The 12010-nt window shown below is 45.0% G+C and overlaps 1 protein-coding gene across 3 annotated transcripts in view; it reads right to left on the bottom strand.

Moving 5' to 3' along the window:
* GNB1 (G protein subunit beta 1) overlaps nucleotides 1-12010 on the bottom strand; it is an 87793-nt gene that overhangs the window by 28612 nt on the left and 47171 nt on the right. For 2 of the 3 annotated variants that reach the window (XM_019461111.2, XM_019461114.2), the window contains one exon: nucleotides 3522-3624. In XM_019461111.2, coding sequence (XP_019316656.1) covers nucleotides 3522-3578 — 57 coding nt within the window. In that variant the 5' untranslated portion in view covers nucleotides 3579-3624. Of the gene's footprint in view, nucleotides 1-3521; nucleotides 3625-7163; nucleotides 7288-12010 lie in introns of those variants that run through there. The other variant, XM_019461112.2, reaches the window with a different exon arrangement.

The raw sequence follows: 12010 nt of genomic DNA, 5'->3' as shown, positions 1-12010 counted from the left end.
ATCCATTGATTAGCTCATGTACTTTGAGACATGCCACGGTTTGATCAGCATCCCTTTGCGGGCCCCTGTTTCCTCACCATGTAAAGTAGGATGAGATGGTCCTTGGGCTCCTTCAGCTCAAACACAAATCTGAGAAAGCAAACCTTCTTAGAGTCACCGACCATTGCTTGTTCGACTCCCTACGCCCTGCATTCTTTAACACGTATGTATTCCTTGGGCAGTCAGAAAGAAAAGACTTTTTTCTCTTTGAAAGAAAGCCTTCTCTTCCTGTTTGGTGTAATGGACTCGGGACAGTCTTTGCTGCCCGTTCCTGGGCTGTACAAAGAAACCGCACAGATGTGGCTCCTGGGACTGGCCCAGGGCAGATGGGTGTACAAAAGGCTGTGGTTCAGGTGCTCTCCTCGGGGTGGTCCAGTTCGTACATGAGACACAGCAAGACAAAGTGAGGCCTGTACGACACACTGAATTCTCGAGGCCCAGTCCAAAGAAAGGAATATAAAATAATAAAAATACTATTTTTAATTTATTTTTATTTTTTAAACATTTTATTTATTTTTTTAAGTTTATTTATTTGAGAGAGCACAAGTGTGTGTGAGCCAGAGGAGGGTCAGAGAGAGGGAAAGAGAATCCTAAGCAGGTTCCACACTGTCAACGTTAAGCCCAATGTAAAGCTCGAACTCACAAACCATGAGATCATGACCTGAGCCAAAGTCAGACACTTAACTGACTGAGCTACCCAGGCGCCCATAAAGATTTTATTTTTAAGTATTCTCTACACCTACCATGGTGCTTGAAATTACAACCTTGACATCAAGAGTTGCGTGCTCCACGGACTGAGCCAGCCAGGCATCCCAAATATCTATTTTTTAAAAATATTTATCAATTGGGGCACCTGGGTGGCTCGTCAGTTGGGCGTCAGACTTTGGCTTGGGTCACGATCTCCTGGTTCATGGGTTCGAGCCCCACGTCGGGCTCTGTACTGACAGCTCAGAGCCTGGAGCCTGCTTCGGATTCTTTGTCTTCCTCTCTCTGCCCCTCCCCCACTTATACTTTGTCTCTCTGTCTCTCTCTCTCTCTCAAAAATGAATAAACGTTTAAAAAAAAATTTTTTTTTTAAATGTGCTCTCTCACTCTCAAAAATAAATAAAACATTAATAGGTATACACACACACACACATATACATATGTATACCTATTAATTGTAGATCAGGATCTTGTGGTCCGTGAGTTTGAGCCCTGCATCGGGCTCTGTGCTGACAGCTCGGAGCCTGGAGCCTGCTTTGATTCTGTGTCTCCCTCTCTCTCTGCCCCTCCCCCACTTATACTCCGTCTCCTTCTCTCTCTCTCAAAAATGAATAAACGTTAAAAAAAATTTTTTTTAAATCTATTAACTGTATGCTGAAATGACAATATTTTAGATATACTCGTTTAGACAAAGTCTGTTAAAAACTGATTCCACCTGGGGGCATGTGGGTGGGTCAGTTGGTTGAGCATCTGATTCTTGATTTTGGCTTGGGTCATGATCCTAGGGCTGTGGGATTGAGTCCCGCATCGGGCTCTGTGCTGTGTGCAGCTTGCTTAAGATTCTCAATCTCTCTCTCTCTTTCTCTCTCCCTCTGCCCCTCCCCTGCTCACACATGTACTCTCTTGCTGTCTCTTAAAAAAAAAATTTTTTTTTTAAATAAAAAAAAAATTGATTCCACCTGTTTCTTTTTTTAAAAATTTATTTGAGAGTAACAGTGAGAGAAAGAGAGAGGGAGGCAGAGAGGGATAAAGAGAATCCCAAGCAGGCTCCATGCCACCAGTGCAGTGCAAGCCCAACATGGGGCTTGACCCCACGAACCCTGAGATCACGACCTGGGCCAAGATCGAGAATAGGACGCTTAACTGACTGAGCCACCCGGGCGCCCCTCCGCCTGTTTCTTCTAACACTTTCATTTTTTAATTTTATTTTTAAGTAATCTCCATGCCCAATGCGGGTCCTGAACTCAGGACCCCAAGATCAAGAGTCTCACGCTCCACCAACTAAGCCAGCCAGGAGCCCCTCTTTTCACACTTTCAAACCCCATGTGTGGCTCCCACACTCACGCTGTCCCCCGGGGGGCTGCCTGAGGCTCACGACATAACCGGCTCCACAAGACTGGAAGAGACGCAACATGAGCTCTCAGGCTATTTGTTTTGCCTGAAACCAGAGGTCTCTCTCCTGCAACACGCAAACTTTCTGCATCTGCTGTGAACAGGTCTGAATCCACTACGAACAACATCTTCTACTTAAACAATTTATAGCTGTTAGAAACACAAAGTTCTGATTTCTCTACTCTGGAGGGTAGAGGTAGACAGACATATTAAACAAGTCTGATCAGAGCAAACAATTAAAAACACCAAATCTCCCTCATTTTTATTGAGCTATGTATCTGATCTTTTAAACGTTAAGATTTAAAATCTGAATTTGAAAGCTACTTTGTTTCCTCTTGGCTGTAACTTAAAAAACTCCATTATCTTTTCTCAACCTTAGAAAAAAGTTGGCTCCAATGATGATGATTTCTTTCTCCAATGGCCACCCAGCTTTCTGAACATACAGCTGGTCACCTGAAAGGAACCAGGCTCCAATCTCATCGTGGACTCAGAAAAACAATTTGTTGCTCAGACACACATTGAAAATGAAAACGGTGCTGTGGGACTAGCTGGGCCTTGAGGAGCCCCTGCCTCAGGTGGACATGGACCTGCTTCAGTGTCTTGCGGATAGGTTTTCCGGGATCCACCCTCCTGTCTCAGGCCTTCTTATCAACAGTCTGAGAACAGGAGCAAGTACTGGCACTGAATGTTCCTCCAGAAAATGCTCGTCAAAAACACGGTCTCACAAAACCGGAGGAGAGCAGAACTGATGCCCTCAGACCCTCCTAGTCCCGCCTTTCCAAAGCGCAAGGGCTCTGCTGTGGGACAGCACACGCCAGGGACGGGCTGGGCTTCAAACCTTAAGAGTCGGGGAGCTCCTTGCTGTCCAGGGCAGGTGAACGATGTGTGGTGTTTTCATCTTCAGCCAGATGCACCTGCTCTCATGTAACAGCCTGTGAAAACTTGTAGACGCCCAGGTCCACGCCGGCACACCGGAGACACTTGCCATTGTTGTTGTTAATACCCTTATTTTTAAACCAGAGTCTTGTCCTCGACTAAACAGTCACAAGGGAGGGAAGCAGACACCACACTCCACACAGTAACCAAGAGAATGTCATGAAGCAAATTCCCAAGGTTAAGAAAAAATATACAGAAGAGATGTTCATAAATTGAAAACATTTTTGGTATATTCAAATAATGATATACTAGAAAACAAAACCCTGAAAGCCATGTGCCAGGCCAAATATGTGACTCTGTAATCAGCCCATCCTGGGCCAGCAAAAATTCAGTTTCAATCCAAAACACTCAGCAGCCATCCTGAAACCCACCTTTCCCCGAACAGGTAACATCTGACCTGAAATCCAAATGATTTACAAAATAAACTAAACACACATGTAGCAACATACCCTAATTTGGTTTTTAAGCTGCTCGGCCTCCTGCCGTAACTGGTCAAGTTCACTCATTTTCAGGTCCTAGTGCTCTTTAATGCCACTTCAAGGAATCTGAGATCTGAAACAGAAATGCAAGCATAAAAAAATTAATAAACAGTGGTTGAGGAACTTAATGAAGCAGACGAGAAAAGGAACCAAATTTGAGAGCTAAGATTTTATTATAGATCAGAGCACCTTTCTCCCGCATTCATCAGAACTTATAAAATGCCACCAAGGGCAGGATTAATAAATTATAATTACTACTATTCACCAGCTCTGTACCTCACCATCATGTCAATGATCTTGAACCCATGACCCCCCTTCCCCCCAACGATGTCAGAATGCCCACACAGCAATTCTAAGAAGACTCAATATGGCATCCAGCAGGCCCCTGCTTTAGGGACATCTTGCTCTCCCACCAAAACAGGTCCTGGGATCCCAGTAAACTCAGAAGCAGTACCTCAGTCCTTACAGGTCCACGAGCAGCCATGCCACCCACCCTTAACCCCGCTCCACCCCAGTCTTACTAGACACCATTCCTTAAATCAGAGTCCAAACAAAATCATCCCATTAAACCAGAGACTTATTTTCCCAAGGGAATGTCATAATTGGGGGTTGCATTTCCGACCAAGAACATGACTAAGTCAGTCATAATTATGACCAATGTATCCCCACGCTGAGGATATATCAACATCTCTTAACAACTGGCTCCCCCGTGCAAACGTGGCTTATCCAGGAGCCTCAACGTCCTCTACAAACACACACAGGAGATTTTATGCAAAAGTCACAGAGTTAGTATTATAATCACCAGATACTTAATGAACAATGGCTATTTATTTTGAGATTGAAACATATCTGGGGGAAATTGTCTGGAGGACCCAGGAAGCATGTTTGTTAGAGTTCCTAGTCTAGATAAACTTCCCTATTCTGCACATACGCACTCAGAATAAATTGACGTGGTTTCCATTACAGAAACTCCGTGTATACTTACTGATGAAAACAAAAATATCTTTCCCAAGAAGAAGTATCTTTAAAAAGCGTGTGTGGGTTCTTAGTTCCTGCTCTCAACCGTGCCATCTATTCACAGCTACAGAACAGGCCAGGCAGAGGACAGAGGGGCGGGCAGGGTGCACGCTAGACCTCCAGAAAGCAATCTCGTGTCACCAGCACTGACCTGCAGCGAAAGTCCGCAGAACCATCAGGAAAGGCCTTACAGGGACAGGACAGGAGGTAAAGGCACGTCGGGAAGGTGATACACAGTGACACAGCTTCAGAAATATTTCGGACCAAAATAGTTGTTTCTAAAGGCATTACTTGAAGTGGGTGCCGGAAGCATGTGGAAAGCTTCCAAGAACACCTCGAGCCTCCCTGATCAAAGGGAGCACCGGGGAGGCTACACTGCAGGCACTTTGGCCTGTGGCACACAGGCTGATGCTCACTCCAGCCCTCACCTACAAACTCTTTCGGACTGCAAGCTGTGAACATTAATGTATGTGACAGTAAGAGCACCAAGAACACACGAGAGAATTTTCACGAGAGGAAGCTAGGATGCTGTGTCCTCTGAGCTTGTAGACTGCCCTGGCTCTTCCTGCCGGCCAGGACGTCCTGCCACCGCTCACGTGCACACACACATGTACATGTGATCATATCACATCTCCTACACGATTACGCAGAGTTGGGAGTAGCTGGATTCCAGCAACATCACCCACCCCCCCATGTTAGAGAACTGTTCTTAGTCTACAAAGAAGTCACTTTATTCCATCCTTCTGAGAACTGTGAAGAAAAATAAGTTAATGGTTTTCATGATGTGAACTGACTTGTTAGTTTTAGTCAACACATGTAACTTCTTATTTAAGCACTAAAATATTGAGCCAATTTTTATTTGTTTTAAATTTTTTTTTAATGTTTATTCGTTTTTTGAGAGAGAGGGAGACAGAGCATGAGCAGGAGAGGGGCAGAGAGAGGGAGACACAGAATCCGAAGCAGCTCCAGCCTCCGAGCTGTCAGCACAGAGCCCAACACAACGCTCGAACTCACGAACTGTGAGATAATGACCTGAGCTGAAGTCAGACGCTTCACTGACTGAGCCACCCAGGCACCTCTTTAATGTCTATTTTTGAGAGAGAGAGAGAGAGGGAGACATAAGGCTCCAGGCTCTGAGCTGTCAGCACAGAGCTGGACGCGAGGCTCCAACCCATGAAATGTGAGATCATGACCTGAGCCGAAGCTGGACGCTCAACCTACTGAGCCACCCAGGCGCCCCATCTTAGATGTTCTTTTTAAATATATTATAGAATTATATACGTGGTAATCACCTAGTTGCATTGCTTTAAACCAGAGAAATGAATTAACTGAAAACCTACGTGTCTTAAAAATGAGAAGATCCATTTAACTCAGTTACCCCACAAGATTTCAGAAGCAATAATACCAATACTTTTTGATTTGAACCTTTAGTCACAAGCAAAGAGAACAAAACCAGATCTATTTCTCTTTCATCAGTAAGTAGCATAAATTATTAATACTGCCTTTTAATTACAGATCCTTCTACAATCAGTGCCTACATCTGAGTCTCAACAAAGAGACTCAAAACCCACATTTGTTCATTTTTAAGACAAGAGGTAATTCCTACGGCTACTAGAACTAAAATAAGTGTCCTGTGAGACCTATTTCATCTACGTGATTGGCCTGCAGAGAAAGGGAAACCTGTGGTTAGACATTAAAAAAATTTTTTTTTAAATTACATTCTCCATTCTCCACCTCAAAGATGTTATCTTCTGAAATCAAATCTGGAAAAGGAGTTTTTTATACATGGATGGACTTTCACTGATGAAGGGGCACTCAGGGTCTCCAGCATACTGGCCTTCCTGTCACTAGGTGGGCCCTGTCCAGGACCACCTTGATGAGATGTACGTGCGCATCCACAGAAGGATGGCCCCCTTCGCTAGAAGCTAACGGACACCGACCCTGCACCACAGGCGGAAAACCAGCCAGTCCGTGCTCACCCGAAGACAAAGTGGCATCCCGCGGACATCGAGGACGGAGCGCGCGCACTCAAATACACAGCGGGACTGAGAGGAGACAAAAAACTTTCTTATTCCTATCAACTAAAAGTTCACCTGAATGCTCTTCTATGAGGATAACGTAAATGAAATAAACAAGGTACAGAATAGTGTATAAATGATGATGCTTTTCTTTTTGTGTATTTAAAAAGAAGAAACATCTTTTTTAAATAAAAGGTTAACAAATTATCTGGGCTCTGAAACCAAGAAGCATACATTTTTTTTTTTTTTGTCCATACTTTTCAGTTTTCAAAATAAGACTAGTTAATGTCAACTTTTTACTGGGAGAACTATTACGTACCACTAAGAATAGTACGATGGTACAAACATCTGGGAAAATGCTTGTCGTATATTAAATCAAAACAAATTTGTGTGTAATAATTTTAGCTATTTTAGAAGAATCAAAACACATTTTAGTTAAAGAAAGACATTTAAAAAGACTAATAGCATTTTCATCAGAATTATTGGTTGTATTTTCCTCTTCATCTTCCAAATATCGATAATGCAGTTTATATTAGTTTTGCTAATTTAAAAACTGTACATTTTAAGTGTTACTTACATGGGATCGCTTTGCTTTTCTCTTCACTACCCTTGGTTTCCCAGTGGCTTCTGGAAGCCCCACCATCAGGTTCCGTGGCCGGGGCTCAGTCTCGCCTTCCCCGCAAAGTCACTGCTAAGCTCTGGCTGTGCTGACTCAGTGCGTTCCCTAGTCTAATCCGCTAAGACAGGACCTGCTGAGAATCTCACATCTGTTCTTTATGACCCACACCTGCCATTAGCTTTTATGTAGAACTTCTGAAAATACTTTTCATAGAAATTTAAATAACTTAAAAGCAAGTATATGATCTGCCCTAATTTAGATTGTATCCAACATCTTTGTAAGTCAAAGCGTTAACCCAGATTTTTTATTCAAATATTCCACATTTGCAATATAACGTGCTTCAGGTAGCTCCCCCTCACTTCGTGATAAAGGCAGCATCATTTCCCTCTCCTCAAGACCCCAGTAAAGTACGGGAAGGAACTTCAACGGTGCCCCCAGCACCCTACAGTTACTAACGATGACATTCATACTGCAAGTCTCTTAATGGCAAAACGGGGTGATGGTATAAAAATGATTCCAAATTTAGGGGGCACCTGGTGGCTCAGTTGGTTAAGCGTCTGACTCTTGATCTCGGCTCAGGTCTTGACCTCAAGGTCGTGAGGTCAGGCCCCGTGGTGGGCTCCGTACTGGGTGTGAAGCCTGTTAAAGAAAAAATGATTCCGAGTTTTGGTTCTGCCACATACCAGGAACATGACATCAAGTCACTTTGTACTCTGGCCCGTCTGCTACAGAATGGGAATCCTGTCGCCTACACCACAGAGCTGAAATGAAAATTAAGTAAGACAGCTGGAAAGTGCTCTGTGAGCTTTTCTGCGATTAGACCGTGAAGTCCACCTTTCAACAGAGCACACACGTGGTCTCGCGGCCAAAAGGAGGGCGACCCAAGACACGAGCTGCTGGCACGGCCTTGGGCCCACGGTGCGGCACTGAACCGAATGGCAGGAGCACCTATTGACCTTCAGAACAAAGCTGCCCGTTATTTTACCACCAAAAGACAGGTTTATTCAGGAACAGCAGAGAACTGCAATCCCGGACAGGCAAGCTACAGCAAAACCATAGGCAAGTCCAACAAATAAAGGAAAGGAATGTTATGTTATGGAAGGAGGAAGGAAGGAAGGAAGGGAGGGAGGGAGGGAGGGAGGAAGGAAGGAAGGAAGGGGAAGTTGGGAGGGTTGTTCTGAATGAAAGCCCACTGGAGAGAAGCAGGGGTTCCGGGGGACGAGGTTCCTCACTGGCTGAGGGGCAGGGGCGGTGGACTTCCCGTAGGAGCCGCAGCGCACACCTTTTCCAACTGGGGCCTGTACCTGACATCGCGTGGCACCGGCTCTATCAGCCTCCCCTTCTAGTATCCCCAGTGGACTTTAGTGAGTTTCCCTTAATTTTCACACAACTCTCAAACTTCAGAAACCGAAACGAGCGCCGCTGCGCATCCAGCGTCACACGGGGCAGCGGTTCGTTCTAATTAGCTCGGCCACAGAAGTGCCCTCCCTCATCTCCAAGACCACGAAGCGTTTTGAGAGACAGGGATTCACACCAGTAATTTAAACCCCTGTCTCCAGTTTCTCTATTGTTCTGTCATTCCCAAATCCAAGTTCATCTCCAAAACTGTAAGTGTGCAAATCCAAAGGGCGACAGAAAAAACTCAAACCCTCTCCGCCTCACATACCACGCGAACGCCACGAGCCACGCCGGGCAGGCCGCCGCCGCCACGATGGGTCACTGCGGCTGTAGCAGGCGCCCCGGGATGCAGCGGGCACTGCATCCAACACGACCCACCCACAGCCCGTCATCTGAAGTACATGCTAACGGAGTAAAGACTTGAATGACGTGTCTGAAGTCTGCTTCAACACAAGGAGGAAAACAGGCAAAGACGTACATAAACGAGACCGGCTGTGAGTCGGTAATTGCTCTAGTTTGACGACAAAGTTCTTGTACTATTAACTTTTGTATGCATTTCAATTTTCCATTAAATCGTTTTTAAAAACGTTAGAGACTTCTTAGAGAAAATCAAGAAAATCTGAACACGGCCTGGGGGTTTGGTGACGTCTGAGAGTTGCTGTTCTTTTGTTTGGGTCACAATGGGAGTAAAACCCTCAAAGGTTAGAAATACTTCCTACTTCTGGTGAAATGATGTGATCTTGGGATTTGCTTTAATTTTTTTTTTTTAATTCTTGGGACACCTGGGTGGCTCCGTTGGTTAAGTGTCCAACTTTGGGTCAGTCATGATCTGCTGCTTCGGATTCTGTGTCTCCCTTTTTCTCTCTGCCTCTCCCCCGCTCCTGCTCTCTCTCTGTCTCTCTCTCAAAAGTAGATAAAAATTAAAAAAATCTTTTTAATAAAAAAATGAAATAAATAATTTTTTATTCTTTTTTTTAATGTTTATTTTTGAGGGAAGCTTATATATCCATGTTTGAAAAGTGATAAACAGGGCACCTGAGCGGCTAGTCGGTTAAGCGTCTGAGTCTTGGTTTTGGCTCAGGTCATGACCTCACGTTTCATGAGTTCGAGCCCACGCCCGGCTCCACAGCTGGTAGCACGGAGCCCACTTGGGATTCTTTCTCTCTGTCTCTCTCAAAATAGGGGGCACCTGGGTGACTCGGTCAGTTGAGTGTCCCAACTTCGAGTCAGGTCATGATCTCACAGTTCACGGGTTCAAGCCCCACGTCGGGCTCTCTGCTGCCAGTACAGAGCCCGCTTCGGATCCTCTGTCGTCCTCTCCTCTCTTCCCCTCCCCCACTCACACACGTGTGCGCACGCGCGCGCGCACTCTCAAGAATAAAAAAAACTTTAAAAAAGTGATAAAAACTTAATTGTTTTGATGATAATTATCACCCAATCAGCTTCTATGAAGTAGCAAATATCAGAACGTTCAGTGAAATAAAAAGTGAACTGTAACTAGTCTTTATACGGGTAAGCAAATGGTAACGAAGACGAACACAGGAAATGTAATCACACGACATCCTCATTTGGCTCTGTGTTAACGATCCGGCAGACTTTTACATGTTATTTGAAAAGGGATGATGTGTGTGCGCCACTCTGCTACGATACAGTGTGTTTAAATAATCTGCCCTCAGCATCTCCCTGGTCCCCTCAGATTTTCCTGCTCTTAACTTTCTGATGCAGATCGTAAACAGCCCCACTTAGTTAAGTGGCTACTGTCAGATAATGCACCCGCAAGAGACTTCTACTTTGCATGGTTTGCATTTATGGGGGATGCGGTGTAACTTTCTCAGTTTACTGGTAAACGCCGTTTAAGGTGCATCCCCTAAAGCACTAGGAGAATGTAAAAACTTAGTCATCCTCAGTAGAAATAAATTCATACAACAAGCATGCTAGTTCTGTGAACAGAAAAGTAAGACCCAAGAAACAATCTCTACAGAAAGCGAACACACCTGGTAGCCCTACAAATGGTCTGACTACCCTGAGGTCCCCAACCGACATTCTAGAAGGCAGACGAGGAGCCTCACTGACTTCTGTTGACTTTTTAAAAATAAAGGTTCTTAATGCTTTTCAAATGACAAAACCCATACAGGCAATTCATAGAGTCACTGATAGCCAAATGCCACTCACACTCAAAGTGCATTTGTGGGAACCTAACATGTCCTTCCAGAAGTCTGTGCTCAACCCCAACATCGGTGCAGTGGAAAAGCCTGCTGCCCCGTGAATGGCCGCAACGCCACTCTGGCACTCACCTCCCTGATTTCCCAGCTCTCTGCCAGTGCTCCAGCAAGGGGTCGGAACAGGCCCACGGACACCAAAAAGGATACACTATCTGACAAAAGTTAACCATGAGACTCACAACAACAGGAAAGCAACGCAACATGGACAGACTGTAAAGCACACAGTTTGTCTTATGACAAAAAGTAAGACTTTTCATCAAAAAAAATAATAATATGGGGCGCCCGGGTGGCTCAGTCGGTTGAGTGTCCGACTTTGGCTCAGGTCACAATCTCGCAGTTCGTGGGTTCCAGCCCCGTGTTGGGCTCTGCGCTGACAGCTCAGAGCCTGGAGCCTGCTTCAGATTCTGTGTCTCCCTCTCTCTCTCTCTGCCCCTCCCCTGCTCACACTCTGTCTCTCTCTCTCAAAAATAAATAAACATAAAAAAATAATAATAATCACTTTTGTAAACCTCCCTATTCCCCTACACGGAGACGTGCCTGATTGAGAAAGCAGCCAGATCAACAATTACAGATTCCAAGGGTTATTTATTGACTTAAACCCCTTCCTCAGAAGGCACTATTTCTACCTCCACGCAGAAGTTACTTCCAGGCCGCCGTGCAGTGCCACATTTAAAAATTACCAGAGGGGTCCCTGGGGGACTCAGTCGGTTGGGCATCCAGCTCTTGATCTTGGCTTAGGTCATGATCTCACGGATCACGGATTCGAGCCCCGCGTCAGGCTCTGCGCAGAAAGCTCAGAGCCTGCTTGGTACTCTCTCTCTCCTCTCTCTCTGTTCCTCCCCTGCTCTTGCATGCACACGCTCTCTCAAAATAAACATGAAAAAATATATAAAAAAATAAAATAAATTTTTACTCTAAACAATTTATACTTCAGAACATATTAAAATTAAATCTGATAAGATGTATGTCACTGAAAACTTCTTTAAAACATTTCAGGGGCGCCTGGGTGGCTCAGTTAGTTAAGTGTCCGACTTCAGCTCAGGTCCCGATCTCACGGCTCGCGGGTTCGAGCCCCGCATCGGGCTCTGCTGACAACTCAGAGCCTAGAGCCTACTTTGGATTCTGTGTCTCCCTCTCTCTACCCCTCCCTCACTCATGCTCTTTCTCTGTCTCTCAAAAATAAAT

The sequence above is a fragment of the Panthera pardus genome, unplaced genomic scaffold (assembly GCF_024362965.1).
Source record: "Panthera pardus isolate Hobbes unplaced genomic scaffold, ASM2436296v1 HiC_scaffold_11, whole genome shotgun sequence".
NCBI classification, from domain to species: Eukaryota; Metazoa; Chordata; class Mammalia; order Carnivora; family Felidae; genus Panthera; species Panthera pardus.
The sequence above is the reverse complement of the archived record's forward strand: the minus strand, read 5'-3'. Positions and strand labels throughout refer to the sequence as shown.